General features: G+C 39.3%; 1 protein-coding gene across 2 annotated transcripts in view; it reads right to left on the reverse strand.

The window, feature by feature from the left end:
• Window positions 1-21,052, reverse strand: part of CDH12 (cadherin 12) — a 173,118-nt gene that overhangs the window by 128,037 nt on the left and 24,029 nt on the right. For both annotated transcript variants that reach the window (XM_035902107.1, XM_009646725.2), the window contains exon 2: window positions 8,360-8,654. In XM_035902107.1, coding sequence (XP_035758000.1) covers window positions 8,360-8,654 — 295 coding nt within the window. The remainder of the gene's footprint in view (window positions 1-8,359; window positions 8,655-21,052) is intronic.

Here is a 21,052-nt window from a genome sequence, read left to right on the forward strand (position 1 = left end):
TGATTTTTTTTCTCTTAGCTCTTGTTAAGCCAGATTCTCACGAACACTTTTCTTATCACTCCAGGCCTTCCTAGGATTACATCTAATTTGCCACATGGAGTTATTTCTGCACACAGAATTAAAGCCCTTAATCATATTTGGTTTAGTGATTCCCATTTGCTTAGCAATCTTGAAACTATTTTGCCTTCTGTTTTGTCCTCCTCTAGGGCTGATGATGACTTGATTGATTCACACCATCCATCAGTGACTGATCTCTTAGACCAGTTATCTTAGGACAAAATATCACTCATGTCTGCTTTTATTATGATGATTTACTGCAGAGTTATACACACAAATGGGGGAGAAGAATGCTAGACATGCACACAATGCCCATACAAAACATCCATAAAAATCTATTTTAATTTTGTCCTCTTCTCATTAGCTGCAGTGTCTTTATGAAGAGCTGCCTTGTGCCAGTGAAACCTTGCACTTGTTTCTTCTGTGAAAAATTATAAATAGAACTGATCTTATAAGAAAAAAATAGCTTAGTGGCTGGAAAGCAACTTTAAAGAAAAATTATGTTTATAGCCATGCAGGCAGAAGCTTGAAAAGCAGCTTTTATAAAACATATTTAATGTTTACAGTCACTCAGTGGCTGAGAACAGTAATACTTTTAAAATATGTTTAATGTTTAAAACCGCTTGGTGGCCAAAAGAGCAGCTCTTGCTGAAAAGATATTTAATGTTCAGAGTCATTTTGTAGTAAGGAAAAAGCAACTTGTTAATTTTTAACATTTACAGCTGATGAGTGGCTACTGAAACAACTATCAATACAACTTGGTTTATGTTTAGAGATGATACATGCCTGTATAAAAACAATTCCTACATCTCTCAATACTACATTAAAACATACGAATACCTTTCCCTCAGCAATAAGTATCATTGACAAAAAAATAACACACAGTCCCAACAACGATAATGCAATATATCTTGAACCTAAAGATGATTATGCAAACCACATGACAGTACAAATAATTACAAAGATTCTCCTTATACACTAAAAGAATTAATACTCAGCACCAGTAAAATGATCAACATATACATTTAGAGTAAAACCAAATAGCTTAATTTTAATAATGAAAGTATTGGTTGGTTAACCTAACAAAGGGGTCTGCATGAAAAGACTTGAGTGTGATGGAATATAAAATGTTATTTGATTTACGCTACTGAGCTGGTGTAAAAACAGCATGTGGATAGGAACATAATGGCTTTATCTGCTGTGACAGGAGTTTTTAACTTTGCCCACTTCCAGATAAACACAATATATTAAGTAGGCCTGGATATACACGAAGTAAGACTCAAATGCTTTGCATGAATTTGGCACTGACACTGACATTTTGGGACTCTGAAACCAGCTAGCAGAAAACATTTATAAAGCATCTCACCTTTTTAACAGCAAAAGCTTCTCAGACATTTTGCTGTGTGCATGTTTGTAGGGTCCTGTCTGTCACAGCTTTCATTTTACATAGATTCTCCCACCTAAGAGTATTTGCCAAATTTCCTTGTTTTGCTGACAATTTCCAACAGCCAGGGTGTAGGAAATGAAACCCACAGTGAGTATGACAATAGGCACAATCCTTTCACCAAGCAAGCATTGATCCTCTGCATTGTTTTTTTTCCTCCCTTTTGATCTAAAAGGGTTTTGTTTGTAAGGTCTTTCAAAGTAGTTGAAGGCTGCCTAGTGATCTATCATAATGTCAAGAAACACTTTTGTTTCAAGAGCATTTACTGCCTACTTGTAATTTTCTCTCAATGTCTCAGTGGTTTGTTTTTTTTTTTTTTTAATTTGCATTTTGTTTTGCTTTGTATTTTTATGCAATGTCCCTTATACATGGTAAAAACCTCTTTGACAAAAGGCTAAGCAACCATAACCTGCCTTTCCTTTTGTTCCTTCCTTAAAACTCACCTTTCTCTACAGTGGCTCTAAGACTTAGTCTGATGATCAGTGCAGTAGTGATGGGACATGAATTTTTCTGAAAAGTGGTCTGTATGACCTAGGGCACCAGGTCTGACCTAGGAGATTGACGAATCTGTACACTCTGTAATAAAGTACCAAATTTGAGGACATGTGGATAGGACCCTGTAAGGGGGGAGTCAGTACAGTTTTGTGAAGGGAAGCCGCTCTTCACAAAACCTGTTAAAACTATTGGGTGAATCAGTGAGTATAAAGCTCTAGATTACTTGCATAGGTAAACTGTATCTAAATTTCCAAAAAGTTTTCAGCAAGGTTCCTAAGCAAAGGATCTTTAAAAAAAGGTAGATTAAGAGAGAACAGCCTTTTCTAAGATAATATCCAAATAAAAATAGAAATCAAATTGCCAGTCTTTATATGAGAGGTGGGTTGCCACCGGCATCTCACTTGGATCTGAACTCACAGCTTGCCAGTAAAAGAGAATATATAAGCAGGTGACAGCTTGACAAAATGAAAGCTTGACTGCAAAGTGTTACAGGGGAATCTTAACGTAGCAAGTAACTGGAGATAGGGGATTTCACACTGAGAAATACAAAGTAAAAGGCATGGGGAAAAAAATACCTTATCAGTACTTTCACAGAAGTGGGTTGTAGCTCGCTTACCTATTAACTCTTGATCTTGGGATGACTGTGGAAAATCCTCCAAGTTTTCATCTCAATGATCAATAGCAGACAAAAAAGGGAAAATGATTGATGGGAGTTATTAGATAAGGAAAAGAGACTAAACAAGAGAATAAAGAACAATATTCAAGATACTTGTATCTTGAATATGACATCCAATTCCCATCATTGTCTCTAAGGACTTGGTAACATCAGAAAAAATCATAGAGACCAGGGTAGAGACAGAGGGGCTGCAGACAGGGGCTGACAGATTATATTGCCAGTCATCTCTTCCTGAGAACGTCATACCATTCAAAAATCAAAAATGTCTCTGGCCTCTACAGATTCCCCAAGTAATATCTTCAGCAACAGCCTGGGTACACTTTTGGAAGTCCTTAAAAATAAATTGCCAGAAGCTAGGAATCTATATCAAGGGAAGGATCACTCAGTCTTTGCTCCAATGCTTTATAGTCCTTCCTTCCCCAGCCTCTGCTCAGTGTAAGCTTCAGGCTAAACTCAGGCACATGGTACTAAGCTATGCCCAACCAGAATGCAGGCTCCTACCCACCAGTTTGTCAGATTAGTTTTCTACACATTGTAATCCTTTTACATTAAACTACATAGATGGATATATTAAATATAGGTTCCATTTGTGAATGTATATATAAAAGCATTTGTCAATGCTTAAATATAAGCCAATGTTTAAATATAAGCCAATTAAGCATTCTTTATAGAAGGAAAACTGCCAGAAAATTTATAGAGACTATTTTTAGGCTGTCAGTACCATGCGAAGCAAACCCTTAACACTCTTCAGGTAGCTGCCTTGCGGCCATGGAGGATACCCAGTAAAAATAACCTGATACCAAGTTTCTAGTATCATTGACCATTTTAGTGTTAGAATGTAGTGTTACAACTGATGCAGTTTCAAATAGAATATTTAAGCTTAATCAGTAATATAGCTATTTGATGTGAACATATTCCATTATTCGTTAATTAATAACCAAAGAGACAGAAGAATTGCCATGGTGATCTGGAGTTTGTAGAATCCCCTAAGCAATAAAGAGTTAATCTAGTGGAAAGGTATGAAATTAAATTTATTGGGAAAGAACATATGGAATCTGTATGTAATGGAATTGATAGGCTTAACACAGCCCTAGCTGGTCTGTATATAAGCAGAGTGTAATATGGAAATGACTTAGAAAACAATTAGTAGACTATGACAGTAGAAGTTATAAATTTGTCACATGTAATACATACGATCAATTAAAATCAGCATAGTCAGTGAAAGAAATGTATGAGAAATGCTGATTGATTTCTGTGCACATTTTAATGCATAAATATACAAAAATATGTAATAAGATTTTTCCTTGAATGTGTGTTTAACACTGGTATGCCCCTACTCTCAGTCATCTGGACTGATAGCTTTAATAAGGGCATAACCTTGGTTTAAACTCACCATATATTTGCATGCTTACATGAGCTATATTGCAACAAAAGCTAGCACAGCTGCCAGAAGCAACAACACAGTTGATTAAATTATACTTAAGGACACCATATCTTGCTAATATTAACTTACATATGGGGGGGGGAAATTACAGTCCCCTTTCAGTCCTTATACATAAATATCCATTTCTGCTTTGTTCTACATTTTGGAACTCTTATTAAATCAAGACAATACTTTCAAATAAAAACATTGATAAAACCCATCCAATATCAGAAAAAATACATTAGGAGTCCAGCCCTTAAGCTTTTATAAGTCTCTTATTAGGCATAGGATAACATCATAGCAGGCCTGTTCCTAAAATATTAGTTCTGTGTTGTAAGCTGACTCCATCTCCTGAGTTTCTCTGCAGAGAATTTCATGTCATTGTCCTTTCCAAAATAAAATCTTCACCAGAAAGTATTCTGCACCCCATTTGTTATGTGAGCAATACACTGTAAAATTTGGAGGTACCAATATCCTTCCGCAACAATACAGAAACTATGCACACTTAGAAAGTATCAGAAATAATGGAAGTCATAGATGGGTACAGTAGCCTGCATGTTACACCAGTTGGTAACCAAGAGGATTTTCAAGAGAATATCTTTGGCATTTATGTTTGTGATTGACTGTCCTGTCCGTCATACACAAGCAGATTACAGTACATGTATGGAAGGAGTGAAACTAGCTAGCCATTCAAGCCTCTGGCATAAAGTGGGTAGTGGGCTTAAATTAGAGTTTTAGAACACAATAAACATCCTACTAATATTTTTTTTTCTTAGTAAAAAGCACATGAAATAACTTGGCTACCAGTAAAGAATGCACCACTAAGTAAAACTGGCAACCCTAGAATTATCTCTTCTTCAGAAAAAGCTAAAAGATATGCATTACTATGATCTTTTTTAAGGAGTGGTATTGATGAGAGGGAAAACGAAACAAACTCCAGTGCACAGAAACTGTAGAATAAATTTTAACAGAACCTCAAAGTGAATTTGAAGGGAAAAAATAAATTTCCACTTAAAACACACATGGAAAAAAAAGACAGCAAAGTTCTTAGAAAATCTACCATGAAAAACATGGATATGACAGATATGTCTAAATCATATCTATGTGTGGAAAACTAGATATTGAGGATCTATGAATTTCCATCTTTTTGTACTTTTCCACTAAAAAATCACCAAGGTCCAACTATATCATTGACATGAAATTTTACTATAACTCTGTGACTGGAATGCTGAATCTAGGGATGAATGCTATGACATTTTTTCAGCTGCCAAAGTTTCAGCAACAGCAAGTAGTACAAAGGTCAGAGCTGTTACAAAACCAAGAACAGTGCCACCATGAACATTCCTAAAATGTGTGTAAGGCGTCTGAAAGACACTTTTTCTTCCCAAGACGTCCCAGTCTCACACAAACCTCTCTTATGGCTGCAGACTGTGGTACCTCAAGGGTATTTTATACAAATCACTTTATTTCACTGTCCAAATGGAATATATACTGTGTGTTCACAATGGGTGTTAAGTCTTGAGGATTTTAGTAGCTACTTCTCTATCCCTTCATTCCCCTTTCAGCATGAACTCTAGTGTCCATATTTTTCTCCTTATTACCAATAACCTTAGGATAAACTACCAAACTGAATAAACCTTTGCATGCAAGTGTCATACAGCAATAAAAGACAGCAAGTCACTACTCACAAAAGCTTGTCAGACTCATAGAAATGACTAGTAAGGGGGAAAAGGCATCACGTTGTAGTGCATTTCCCACAATGGAAACTGTGTGCGTGAGTGCAGTTCATAATAGATACTGTTGCAAAACTAACAGTAAGTGAAGTTTAGGACATTTGGGAATTGAAAAATGGCAACTAGAAACTGGAAGCGTAAAAAAATAGGTAAGAGGAAGGGTTTACCAGGGTTTTTGCATAAGCCAAGGCAACCGTATGCTGTACCAGCTAAAAAATCAAAGTGATTTTCAATGTCAGCCTCAGGCAGTGGTAGGTCTAGGCATCTCTATAGGTGCAACTAAATGGTACTGGTGACAGGGAGCGGTAGTTTTAGATCCTCTTGAGAAATCTGTGCTTGCATAATATAGCAAAAGCATAGGTAAGAGAGAGCAAGACAGTGGAGAAACCTACACTGGAGAAGGCACAATCTCCTGGCACATCACAGGCGACAAAAGGCATTTCTGGGTATTTTTTGCTGCAAGACAACCCAACAGCAAAAATTGTTATCTGCTTTAGTAATCACTAATTGGAGTTTAGGCCTCCATTTAGGGCACTGTTTCCTTGCCTTGTCTTTTCTGATTGATTTTCATCCATCTTTTATTTTTCTTATAGAGGAAAATAAAAATTGTTATGAATAAATCTTCTAGAGGTAGTGAATGTGACTGAATAAAGTGAAGATCCAGAGGATGCATTTTTGCCATGGCATCTACTGCTGTTTCTCCAACAGAGAGTAAGTTGAAAAGCATTTCTTTTAAAATGCTGTATGCATGACACAGCATACTCAGTTGCATCTCATTTAGTCATACAACTCCCAGTCAATGAAAAAGCCCCAATGCATGACACACCTTGAAGAGTTTCCCATGAAATAAAACCACTGTTAGCATTTTGTCTGCTACTGCACACACATATTTATGAAAATAAGAAAGGAAGATGGAGGGAGAGCAACAGAGTGAGAGAATGAATGCATGCACTGCATTCCACTATGTAAATAGCATAATTCATTATTATTTTTCTCCTTTCTCTCTGATCAAGTCTTAAAAACAATTTAACAACTAACCATACATTCACTGGTGAGAAAATGTTATTCTGAACTTGCCACAGAAATAGACTTGAAAATATAACAATTGTTTTCCATGTATAAATACTACAACTGTAAGTAATATTACTAGGCATCTCTATAGGGGCAACGACAATAGTGCACCTATATATGAATCTATAGATGCACCTCTATGGGTGCATATAGTGAACTCAGCTCTACACACGTACGAGATTAACGTGATCATCTCTACATGTTTACTCATATCACATTTTATCACATTTTACCACTCTTTATCACAAAATTTAAAACACTACCTCATTAATTCCATATAGCAACTTGTGTAGATAGCTAGGTGCCTCCTGGATTGTCTTTCAAAACATCACCATCTGAGCTGCATAGCTGAAGGGGCAAGAGGATCCCTCTGCACATTTCAGAGTCAGAAAACTTCTGAAACTGTTAGCAACTACAGGGAGTATTAAATGACTCGTACTGGCTTATGAAGTACTGGGAAAAGACAGCTTAAGAGAGAAAATGGCAATAAGCTGAAACTAACACTGGGAAGTTAAGGGCCTTCTAGCCCATAACAAATTAATTTCTGGTGCCCGCAGGGAAGCCCAAATTGCCATCTGGCAGCAGGACACAAACAGTGTGTTTGTGTTGCAAACACATGGCTCAGGACCACTGCAGAATCAGCCAGCAGGCAGAGACCCGAAGGGCCCATTTAGTCTATTCGCATGCTCCAAAGCAGGATCGATGTTCTTTATGTTTTTCCTGGCAAATGTCTATTGTGTTGTGAAAATTCTTTAAACAAAAACCTACTCCGATGCTTCGGTATCCTTACTACAGTCCATCTTTCTTCAGAGAGAGTTTCTCCTCTGTACACTGGCTTTTTGAAAACTTACCATGTTTCCAGTCAGTCTCCTCTTTCTCTTGACTTAAGAATCCAATGCTGTTGGTATCTTTTTGGGCACTCGGTTTTTGAGACCTTGAGCCAGTCTTGCTGAGCCTCTCTGACTCCCATTCTTGCATTGTGGAGAGCCAGGTGAGGGCAATTATTACTTTCAGCACCTACAGCATAGCAGGACTTGGATAAAGAATTTTCCCCTAATTGTGAATTAGAGGATCATGCAAATGCTGTAGGAGTTTAATGGCCACAAAGACAAGAACAATAAATGGTAAGATGATGTTGTACCATCTAAATCTGTACAGCAAACAGTCAATGATAACTAGGAAGAAAGTGCAACACACCTCATCATGTGAAATAACAGGTTTGAGGGTATACAGAACCCCTGGATCTTAGCATACCTGTCTTGAATATCTTTTTTTATCCTCCTGTCCTCAAAGACTTAAAGTTACAAGCACTCATTTTGCAGGACAACAAGTTTCTAAATAAGCAGAGTTAAAACAAAACTGTAGTCTGTATATTTCTAAACACAGATTAAGATGTTTCTAATAATATGTTTTAGAAGTTATATTATCATTTCAACCTTCTCCTTCTTTCCTCTACTCACCCACTGGAGACATTTCTGGGACACTGGCAACGTAAGGCCCATCCAGGAACTTTGGCTCATTATCATTAATGTCCTGCACTTTGATGATGAACTCTGATTCAGGCTCTAGTGGTTTCTTGGTGTCAACATCCACAGCCTGAGCCCGGAGTGTGTAGAAAGGTTTTTCTTCTCGATCTAGGCTCCTTATGGCATGAATATCTCCTGTGGTTTCATCAATGGTAAAAACCGTGCCGGCACCATCTCCTGAAAGGGTATATTTAACAGTGCCCACTCCCTTGTCCAAGTCAGAATGAAGCTTGAGAACAAATAGGAAAAAAAAAAAAAACAAGAAAAAAAAAAAACAAGAAAAAAAAAAAACAAGAAAAAAAAAAAAGAAAAAAAAGAAGAAAAAGAACATTAATGGCTTTTTTTTTTGGCTGGAAGGCAATTGTTTTTTTTTTTTCTCTTATGTAATAAAATGTTAGAGGAACCAATTTCACAAGTCCTTAACTGCCTCTAAGCGCATGGAAAAAATGTGGGTAACGTTATCAGATATTTTTACCCCCATCTAGGTAACCAGCACCTGCTTTGTCCCATGAATATTGTTCACTACCAAAACGGCAATGAAGCGGGGCTTTGGATTTGTTATAAACTGAAATTTAAGACCAAGGATGGAAACCCACCAATAACCACATCAAAGAAACATGAGATGACATGAGAGAGCATCAAAAGCTGCTTTCACAGGTATTTGGCTTTTGGAGTAGAAGGGAACTATTTTATTTTCATTTCACACCCAAGAGCTTGACAGAATACTAAATTCAAATTCAAACCTGGTTTAGGAAGGACAATATACACCTCAATTACAGTAAATGCTACACAGAACTAAAAATACTACCTGTTTTACACAAATATTTGATTGTTTCTGTCTTTTCTGTGATAGTCACACTGTGGAAAGTGTGAAGCTAGGAGTTCTCTTGCTCACTGGAAGAATACAGAACTCAATCGTTTCTACTTTAACTCAATTATTTCTGCCTTAAATACCAATATACATATTTTTCCAGGCTGCTAGTATGTTAAAATTCTATTTCTGATTTGAAAAAAATACTTGAATACAAGTTCTTGGATGTTCTTGTCCATTTGATCAGTGTCTATACCACTATAACGTGTCCTTAAACACTATTGCAAAAGCAAGAATTTTTGAAATCAAAATACAGTATGATGAACTTCTTTTGCAGATGCCTTTATCTGTTTCATACTCATCCTTTAAATACATCTAAAAGTTTTGAATAGATACTGAAGGTTATATCACTGATGCTGAAATGGCTTTTAAAATATTTGCCTCCTTGTCCCACCTGATGAGGACTGAAGAGATCTACTACAATGGACACAGGTTGGAACGGAATTTTCAGGAGTGAATTCCCTTAAGCAGTATAGTAAAGCGATTATGGATATAGGCTTTATTTACATGGTGTACTGCCCAAGGTGAAACACAATAGAGGAAACATGGGACATGAAAGGAGATTATGTAGAAAATGAATTACTGAGAAACTAAATGGTTTTGGTAATGGGGCAAGAAGCTAAGCTACAGAGAAAGAGGTAAAGGCAATTATTAACATTTATAGCTATTGCCTTGAAATTGCAAATAGGTCCTTGTGACTGTGGAAGAGGTCATGGTTTGTGGGACAGAGCGAACATGAACATAGTCTCTTCTTTGTCTCCTTTTTCATCTCATCATTCTTGCTCTGTGAATATATTAGATTCTGATCTTTCATATAGCTGCCCCCCGCATGTGATTTAAAATTATCTCTCCAGTCTGAAGTAAAGCATTTTGCTTCTTGAGCATTGGTTCACTGTGGAAAGATTCAAAGGAAGTTAATTCTTTTCTTCCTGGGGTGTTAAACATTTCCTTGCCTGCAAAATGAAAAGATAATGCAGCCTGAGATAATTAATGCCTATTTCTTCCTCATCATTTTAATTTAAGTGGCTCACAAGCTTCCTGCTGTTCCATTATACCTTGCTCAGTTATAACTTAGTATTCTCCTTCCATTATCATATGCAGGCTTACAGACACACATGGATTGAAAAAAAAAAAAAAAAGATGATGACAAAGTTCAAAGAAACAATGTCAGAACTTTACAGAAGCACAGCATTTTCCTTACTTGTGTCCCTGTATTAAATAAAATACATCTGGGCTTTATTGTGAGTCTACCTTATTCCATACTCCTGGAAGCAAGAATATCACAGAGCAAAAGAATGTGGTTTCAAATCAGGGATTTGTAAACAGGGAAGTGTGCCAAGAATATTGTCTCTACTCCCATCTTCTGTCATCAGGTTTGGCACTAAAGCGGAGATGGTTGAGTGTCTTTCTGATTGCCAGATGAAGGATTTATGTTCAACTAGTAACAAATCAGGCTACATTGCATGCATTATCAGAGCGCTTGGATTATACTAGAGAGAAATAATTATAGTTGCTTTCCCTAGCTAGGGAAAAAGTTAAAAAATATAGCAATAAAAAAGCCAAATAAGGGCTCCTAAGAGAAAGGAAGAGTGAAATACAAAGACAAGCACAAGCATAGCTTTTTTTTCCCAAATGTATTAGAGCAAAAATCTTTATAACTGGCAGCATTAGCAATTCTATAGTTATAGGTGCGTTTTCTGTGCTTCACAAATATCACTCAGCTAGTATAACCTATGAACCATTCCACTGGTTTAAGCATAGTTGTACTGCTTTACATTAGCTGGGATCTATCATCTTGTATCTATTTGTCAAATCATGCCAATCTGCTGATTTCAATATAGGCTACTTAGATGTCATTGCTGGACAATGAGCAAATTCATGCTTATTTGTAACCCACATTGAGCTATGCTATTTGTGGGGCAATTCAACCTTACAAAGTGTCTAATTACCGTAGGGGAATAACTGATTGATTTAATTTAAAATGAACTAAATTGTCCAACAATAAAAGGCACGCAATACTGAGATTCAAATGCAAGGATGAAGAAAAAGGAACTAGCATTGGCTGGATTTGAACAACACTAGAAAATAATCCTGACTGTCAATGCCTGAAATTTTCCAGAAGGCAGTTCAGGCTAAAGAATAAGTGCTTGCTAGGGTGTTTCTGATTTGAGTGTTACAAGCTGTATTGCACTGGAAGAAAAGACATTTATTTTTTGTACTGAAAAACATACAGAAGATTTATGAGAGACTAGTTTTTCTGACACTGTGTCCAGCGATAGTTTTGGTTTTGTATCCCATTTCTCCTTCTTGCTTGTGCTTATTTTCTAATTCTTGCTCTTCAGATATTTGAGCAAAACCACAGGGCAAGAGAACAAGTGCTCAGATCTTACCTACACACACACCCCCACACCGTGTTTACAGTTCAGAATTACTTGAATTTACTGCAATAGGGTGGTACAAATGATTGCATTCACATGGATTTTTCTTACGGTTATGTTTTCTCTGTACATCCTGAATATTAAAAATGCCACAAAGGTTTGGAAATGCGAGGAATCCATTTCTACTTTTGCTTAAATCTGTGTTATTATTCTCACTGCCTAAGTAGCACAAGAGTTTAGTGTCAGATCTTTGGGAAAATCTGCCCCAAGTGTAAAATTAATGGTTTCTTTCAGCAAACTCTGTTAGCGCAGAAAATCATGAATATTTTTTCTGCGATGGCAGACAAAGACACATCATCTCATAATTCTTGCTAATGTGTGCAAACAATAACATATATGGCAAAGGAAATGACTGATAAAAAAATCAAGTATGAATAACAAGATGGAGACTATTGTGAAATACATTGTGTAAATCTACGCAGAAACTATGACAGTATTATTGAATCATATCCAATACCAGATGCCCGACTAAGTCAGTCTACAAGCTATGTGAGCCAGATCTGCTATAACTGGCTGAAAGCTAGTCTGCTTCAGAGAGGACGAAAAAGTTGATAACAAACATATCTGGGAGCAATTATTTATTCAGTTCTTCAGGCAGTTATGTCCAATTCCTAACAAGCAGCATGATTATTTGTATTTTAGCAATAAATTAAGACCTTACTGCTTCAATAACTCAGTGTAATTAACTCTGTGTAACTTCAAGAATTCACACACCTGCACAAATGATTTGATATTACATATGAAACCAGATGAAAGATCAAGAAATGCATTAGCTAACATACTTCAAGAACTGCTGTATACTCCCAGCTAAATTCGACCTGTCAGTAGTATGGATTAGAAGTATTTGTTCCTTGGTGCTGATTTGCTTCTCCATGTCCTATGCATCTGATCCTCAACTGTACATATTCTCTTTTCTTCAACACTTCAATGGCTTGCATTGATTGCAATGAACTTACAATGATTTGGAAAGTCAAATTTGTAAATTCACAGATATAGGTAAAGAAATCATAAGCAAAAGAAGCTTAACAAATTGCAAGATAGTCTAGCCTGAAAAACATGAAGGGATTGCTATACCCTCACAGAACATGCAAGAACAAGGTCTATGACATTCACTGGGATTGTTGTGATCTTAACTTGACAGAAATACAGACATTGAAAAGTTGTTTTATAAACTGACTGGTTCCCTTTCTTAATTTCCCATCCATATACAATAAAAAGAAAGAGAAAGAAAAGAGGAGGAAGTAAAAAAGTTTTAAATGTCAAAGAATGTTTAACAGCCCTAAATTGATATAGTCACCCTGTGATAGACTTTGAGATTCTCTTATTCCATTGCCAATTTTACAGGCTGAAAAAAAATTCAATGTTCAATTTATTTATTGCTAGTAGATAAATTTAAATGCTATATTGCAGTGCATATCTGGACTGAAAACACTGCTAAATGTTCCAAGATATTAAGCCTCCTTGCATGCACAACAGTACTAGTTCCATATCTGTATCTTTAGATGATTTTTCATTACGCAACATATTTTAGGACCTTATTCCATTATTTCCTCTGCCTGTATCTACTTCCAAGTATCTCCATTTGCTCTGTAGCCACCAGCTCCTCCCCCTTCCCTTTCTTGTGTAAGATGCACAATGAAAACCGTTCAAGAAGTCAAAATAGCCAGTCAACTCCAGCATTACCTAAGACTGCAAACACGGAATGACGTCCTAAACTGAGGAAAGGAAAAAAGGTCATTGTTGTATGGGAAACATAGATGCAAGCAGAGCTATTTTGGCAATACTCTACCGCAAAAGTCTGTGCGTTGGAACAGGGATGCCCACTACAGAAGAGGAGGGTGTAAATGAGCCTGAAGAAACCTTTAATACTAGCCATCTAAGAAGACTTTCTATTTGGAACATCGCCCTTTGACACAGATTGCATAGTTCCTTTAAAAAACTGGTAATTAGATTCCAATGTACTGCTTTTATACAAATGTAATTTTTTCTTCTCTCTAAAAATACATAAAAGTTGAAAATTTTCCTGAGATAAAAGGGGTGGGGTGTTGTCAGAGACTTTAATTCAGGAAATTGAGTAATAAAAACAACAATGTAATTACTACTAATCAAATCCAATCCAATATTTTTTCTTTCCTCCTCTCTTCACCCCCCTCCACCCCTTTCTCCCCCCTCCAGAGGACATTTAGGGACAAGGCAAAATCTGCTCACAACACAGTGCAAATGTTTCTTGATCCTAAAAATTTGGATTACCTAGGGCATCTTCTGAACGCTCAGTTAACATGCATTAATCAGGCAAGACTGCAGACTAAAGCTTGTGTTGGGAGGATTAGAACACTACTAAAAAATGGGTCAGATGAACAACAATCTGCAAAATAAGTGTATGGAAAGAAGTAGCGACTAAAACCATAGTATCATAGAATCATTTAGGTTGTAAAAGATCTTTAAGATCATCAAGGCCAACCACAAAAAGATGAGTTAAAAGAAAGATGAACAAAAAAAGAAAAGTGATTTTTTTAAAGGTCATTTTGAAAGGATGGTTTTATTTCCTTTTAAGACTGAATACTATTTGCAATAGGAAGGGGTGTCTTTGTACTAGGCTTTTACAGGAGATCCCTATTTATGATGAGGCTTTCTTAGTGCTCTGTGAATTTTAAACAATGATTAAAAACGTCAATTAAAGGATGTGTATATATACATAAATATATATATAAATATACCAAGAATAAAAAAAAAAAATTTGAACTAGCAAGCTGTGCATATGATATCACCATGACTAATTTTCTTAAGGATGTATTGCTATGGCTTCTTCTTTTTTCTATGATTAGTAAAATATCTATTTCCAAGAATTGGCATTCTTCTGTCTAATTTTTATGAAAATGGTAATAGACAACATGGTTCAGCATTTTGAATTATCTTTTGTACACTGTCCAAATTAGATTAGAATACTTTTTTATGCAAGAGGAATTAAATAAAGAGCTTTTCTACTCTTTTTCTAATGATTCCTGTTTGGCAAATAAAGCTGAGCTTTATTTAAATTAAAACACCGATTATCCAATTAAATAAAACATTATCTCCTTCTGTCATGGGGATTTAGTTTAAGCATACTAAGTCAGTCCAGACTTTTCTAATAATGAGTGTGGTTGCCAGTTAGTAATATGGTGCCACATAAATCATTAGCAAAGAATAAAAACAGTACCTGACCTGGTCAGTTCGATGAATCCTCATCCCTATCAACATGACTGACTTGAGGGGGTGTGGATTCTTATTATTCTAATTTTGCTTTACAAGATTTTTTTTTTTTTTTTTTTTTTGCATTATGCGGAATTCAGTAATAACACTTGCAAAAGCATATTCCAAAATACATATTTTTTTCTTTCATGAAATGCATTTGCCCATAGACAGAAAAAAATATTGCTAAATGAAAAAAAAAAATCCACTAGTAAAATATTGAAAGAATAAAAATCTATCAACAATATCTCATTATAACTTGATTATACAGGTAATTATATATGTAAGTTGCAAGTTGCATATATTTCTGACAATGACCTTTACATGACCATTTCAGCTGGAGTTGATTTATACAGAAACACTGCGTCCTGGTCCTCTCTCAAACTTTCATGTAAGAATCAATATCAGAAGTATTTTTTTATTGAATTTTTCTTACTGAACTCATATAACTCCATGTTATAACTTGCTCTGTGTATGTATGTTGATGTTTGATGAAAGTTGCCAGGGGAGGGGAACCTCAATCCATCCCAGCCCTATCAGTTTGATGCCAGTGCCAGCAATAGAGGCCCAGAGCCTGGAGAAGGATCCCAGGTCAGCAGGAGAGCACCTGAAGAGCAGCACAAAGGAATTCCAGCCACTCCAGACAGTAAGTCAGCTTCATTGGGGGAAATTGAATGCCTCTATGCAAACACACGTAGCATGAGGAATAAACAACAGGAGTTAGAAACATGCACACACCTGCAGAGCTATGATCTTATTGACATCATGGAGACATGGTGGGATGGGTCCTATGACTAGAGTGTTGGAATGGAAGGATACAGGCTCTTTAGGAAAGACAGTCAGGGAAGACGAGGAGGGGGTGTTGCCCTCTATGTCAATGACCAGCTGGAGTGCCTGGAGCTCTGCCTGGGGATGGATGAGGAGCCAAGCAAGAGCTTATGGGTCAGGATTAAAGGGAGGGCAGGGACAGGTGACGTTATAGTGGGGGTCTGGTACAGGCCACCTGACCAGGAAGACTGAGTGGATGAGGCCCTCTATAGACAGACAAGAGCAGCCTCATGTTCACAAGCCCTGGACCTCATGGGGGACTTCAACTACCCTGATAACACAGCAGAACATAAGCAGTCTGGGAAGTTCCTGGAGTGTATTGATGATAACTTCCTTCTTCAAATGATAGAGGACCCAACAAGTAGAGGTGTTATGCTGGACCTTGTTCTCACCAGCAAGGAGGGGCTGGTGGGGAATGTGAAGCTCACGGGTGGTCTTGGCTGCAGCAACCATGGAGTTCAAGATCCTTAGGGCACCGAGGAGGACATACAGCAAGCTCACTACCCTGGACTTCAGGAGAGCAGGCTTTGGCCTCTTCAGGGATCTGCTTGGTAGAGTACCATGAGACAAAGCTCTGGAGGGAAGAGGGGCCCAAGAAAGCTGGTTAATATTCAAGCATCACCTCCTCTAAGCTCAGGAGCGATATATGCCAACAAAAAGGAAGTGAGGAAAAAACACCAGTGAGGATAAACAAGGAGCTCCCGGACAAACTCAAACACAAAAAGGAAGCCTACAGACCGTGGAAGCAAGGACAGGTATCCTGTGAGGAATACAGAGAAACTGTCTGAGAAGCCAGGGATCAGGTTAGGAAAGTTAAAGCCCTGAGAGAATTAAATCTGGCCAGGGACATCAAGGGCAACAAGAAAAGCTTCTACAGGGATGTTGGTGATAAAGGGAAGACTAGGGAAAACATGGGCCCTCTCCAGAAGGAAACAGGAGACCTGGTTACTTGGGATATGGAGATGGCTGAGGAACTCAACATTTTTTTTCCTCAGTCTTCTCCTGCAAGTGGTCAAGACACATTGCCCAAGTCACAAAAGGCAAAGGAGAATGAAGAACTGCCTGCTGTAGGACATGATCAGATTCAAGACCATCTAAGGACACTGAAGATGCACAAGTCCATGGGACCTGATGAGATACATCCACAGGTCCTGAGGGAACTCGTGGATGAAGTTGCTAAACCACTATCCATCATATCTGAGAAGTTGTGGCAGTCCAGTGAAGTTCCCACTGACTGGAAAAGGGCAAACATAACCCCCATTTTTAAAAAAGGAAAAAAAGGAAGACCCAGGGAACTACAAGCCAGTCAGTCTCACCTCTGTGCCTGGCAAGATCGTGGAACAGATCCTCTTGGAAACTATGCTAAGGCACACGGAAAACAGAAAGGTGATTGGTGATAGTCAACATGGCTTCACTAAAGGAAAATTGTGCCTGAAAAATCTGGTGGCCTTCTATGACAGGGTTACAGCATTGGCAGTTAAGGGAGGAGCAACTGACATCATCTACCTGAACTCATGCAAAGCATTTTACACAGTCCCTCATGACATGCTTCTCTCTAAATTGAGGAGACATAGATTTGACGGATGGACCACTCAGTGGATAAGGAATTGGCTGGATGGTTGCACTCAAAGAGTTGTGATCAATGGCTTGATGTCCAATTGGAGAACTCAGGGTGTGGTCCTCAGGGGTCAGTACTGGATCTTGCACTGTTTAACATCTTTGTCAGAGACTTGACAGTGAGATTGAGCGTACCTTTAGCAAGTTTGCAGACAACACCAAACTGTGTGGTGTGGTTGATATGTTGCAGGGAAGAGATACCATCTAGAGGGACCTTGACAGGCTTGAGAGGTGGGCCCATGAGAACCTTATAAGGTTCAACAGGGCCAAGTGCGAGGTCCTACACCTTGGTCAGGACAATCCCAAGCACAAATCCAGGCTGGACTGGGAGAACGGATTGAGAGTACCCCTGAAGAGAAGGACTCAGGAGTGTTGGTTGATGAGAAGCTCAACATGACCCAGCAATGTGTGCTCACAGCCCAGAAAGTCAACTATATCCAGGGCTGCGTCAAAAGAAGCATGGCCAGCAGGTCCAGGCAGGTAATTCTGCGTAAGAATCAATATCAGAAGTATTTTTTTATTGAATTTTTCTTACTGAACTCATATAACTCCATGTTATAACTTGCTCTGTGTATGTATGTTGATGTTTGATGAAAGTTGCCAGGGGAGGGGAACCTCAATCCATCCCAGCCCTATCAGTTTGATGCCAGTGCCAGCAATAGAGGCCCAGAGCCTGGAGAAGGATCACAGGTCAGCAGGAGAGCACCTGAAGAGCAACACAAAGGAATTCCAGCCAGTAAGCCAGCTTCATCGGGGGCCCAGCTTAAATGCCCCTACGTGAATAAACAACAGGAGTTAGAAACATGCACACACCTGCAGAGCTATGATCTTATTGACATCATGGAGACATGGTGGGATGGGTCCTATGACTAGAGTGTTGGAATGGAAGGATACAGGCTCTTTAGGAAAGACAGTCAGGGAAGACGAGGAGGGGGTGTTGCCCTCTATGTCAATGACCAGCTGGAGTGCCTGGAGCTCTGCCTGGGGATGGATGAGGAGCCAAGCAAGAGCTTATGGGTCAGGATTAAAGGGAGGGCAGGGACAGGTGACGTTATAGTGGGGGTCTGGTACAGGCCACCTGACCAGGAAGACTGAGTGGATGAGGCCCTCTATAGACAGACAAGAGCAGCCTCATGTTCACAAGCCCTGGACCTCATGGGGGACTTCAACTACCCTGATAACACAGCAGAACATAAGCAGTCTGGGAAGTTCCTGGAGTGTATTGATGATAACTTCCTTCTTCAAATGATAGAGGACCCAACAAGTAGAGGTGTTATGCTGGACCTTGTTCTCACCAGCAAGGAGGGGCTGGTGGGGAATGTGAAGCTCACGGGTGGTCTTGGCTGCAGCAACCATGGAGTTCAAGATCCTTAGGGCACCGAGGAGGACATACAGCAAGCTCAATACCCTGGACTTCAGGAGAGCAGGCTTTGGCCTCTTCAGGGATCTGCTTGGTAGAGTACCATGAGACAAAGCTCTGGAGGGAAGAGGGGCCCAAGAAAGCTGGTTAATATTCAAGCATCACCTCCTCTAAGCTCAGGAGCGATATATGCCAACAAAAAGGAAGTGAGGAAAAAACACCAGTGAGGATAAACAAGGAGCTCCCGGACAAACTCAAACACAAAAAGGAAGCCTACAGACCGTGGAAGCAAGGACAGGTATCCTGTGAGGAATACAGAGAAACTGTCTGAGAAGCCAGGGATCAGGTTAGGAAAGTTAAAGCCCTGAGAGAATTAAATCTGGCCAGGGACATCAAGGGCAACAAGAAAAGCTTCTACAGGGATGTTGGTGATAAAGGGAAGACTAGGGAAAACATGGGCCCTCTCCAGAAGGAAACAGGAGACCTGGTTACTTGGGATATGGAGATGGCTGAGGAACTCAACATTTTTTTTCCTCAGTCTTCTCCTGCAAGTGGTCAAGACACATTGCCCAAGTCACAAAAGGCAAAGGAGAATGAAGAACTGCCTGCTGTAGGACATGATCAGATTCAAGACCATCTAAGGACACTGAAGATGCACAAGTCCATGGGACCTGATGAGATACATCCACAGGTCCTGAGGGAACTCATGGATGAAGGTGCTAAACCTCTATCCCTATCATATCTGAAAAGTTGTGGCAGACTGGTGAAGTTCCCACTGACTGGAAAAGGGCAAACATAACCCCCATTTTTAAAAAAGGAAAAAAAGGAAGACCCAGGGAACTACAAGCCAGTCAGTCTCACCTCTGTGCCTGGCAAGATCGTGGAACAGATCCTCTTGGAAACTATGCTAAGGCACACAGAAAACAGAAAGGTGATTGGTGATAGTCAACATGGCTTCACTAAAGGAAAATTGTGCCTGAAAAATCTGGTGGCCTTCTATGACAGGGTTACAGCATTGGCAGTTAAGGGAGGAGCAACTGACATCATCTACCTGAACTCATGCAAAGCATTTTACACAGTCCCTCATGACATGCTTCTCTCTAAATTGAGGAGACATAGATTTGACGGATGGACCACTCAGTGGATAAGGAATTGGCTGGATGGTTGCACTCAAAGAGTTGTGATCAATGGCTTGATGTCCAATTGGAGAACTCAGGGTGTGGTCCTCAGGGGTCAGTACTGGATCTTGCACTGTTTAACATCTTTGTCAGAGACTTGACAGTGAGATTGAGCGTACCTTTAGCAAGTTTGCAGACAACACCAAACTGTGTGGTGTGGTTGATATGTTGCAGGGAAGAGATACCATCTAGAGGGACCTTGACAGGCTTGAGAGGTGGGCCCATGAGAACCTTATAAGGTTCAACAGGGCCAAGTGCGAGGTCCTACACCTTGGTCAGGACAATCCCAAGCACAAATCCAGGCTGGACTGGGAGAACGGATTGAGAGTACCCCTGAAGAGAAGGACTCAGGAGTGTTGGTTGATGAGAAGCTCAACATGACCCAGCAATGTGTGCTCACAGCCCAGAAAGTCAACTATATCCAGGGCTGCGTCAAAAGAAGCATGGCCAGCAGGTCCAGGCAGGTAATTCTGCTCCTCTACTCTGCTCTCGTAAGACCCCACCTGGACTACTGAACACAGCTCTGGGGCCCCCAACAATAACAAGGACCTGGACCTGTAGGATTGAGTCCAGAGGAGGGTCACAAAGATGAGAGGGCTGGAGCACCTCTCCTATAAAGACAGGCTGAAAGAGTTGGAGCTGTTCAGCCTGGAGAAGAGAAGGCTCAAGAGGTCTTTTAATAGGAGCCTTCCAGTACTTAAAGGGGGCCTACAAGAAAGCTGGAGAGGGACTTATTATAAGGGCATGTAGTGATAGGACAAGGGGTAATGGTTTTAAACTGAAAGAGGGTAGATTTAGATTAGTGTAAGAAAATTCTTCACTATGAGGGTGGTGAGTCACTGGAACAGGTTATCCAGTGAAGCTGTGGTTGCCCCATCTGTGGGGCCAGGCTGGATGGGGCTTTGAGCAACCTGGTCTGGTGGAAGTTGTCCTCATGGCAGAGGGGTAGGAACTACACGATCTTAGAATCATGGAATGTTTGGGGTTGGAAGGGACCCCTAGAGGTCATCTAGTCCAACCCCCCTGCAGTGAGCAGGGACACCACTAACTAGATCAGGTTGCTCAGAGCCCCATCCAACCTGGTCTTGAATGTTTCCAGGGATGGGG

This window comes from Egretta garzetta, unplaced genomic scaffold (genome assembly GCF_000687185.1).
Source record: "Egretta garzetta isolate BGI_Z169 unplaced genomic scaffold, ASM68718v1 scaffold109, whole genome shotgun sequence".
In the NCBI taxonomy this organism is placed as follows: domain Eukaryota; kingdom Metazoa; phylum Chordata; class Aves; order Pelecaniformes; family Ardeidae; genus Egretta; species Egretta garzetta.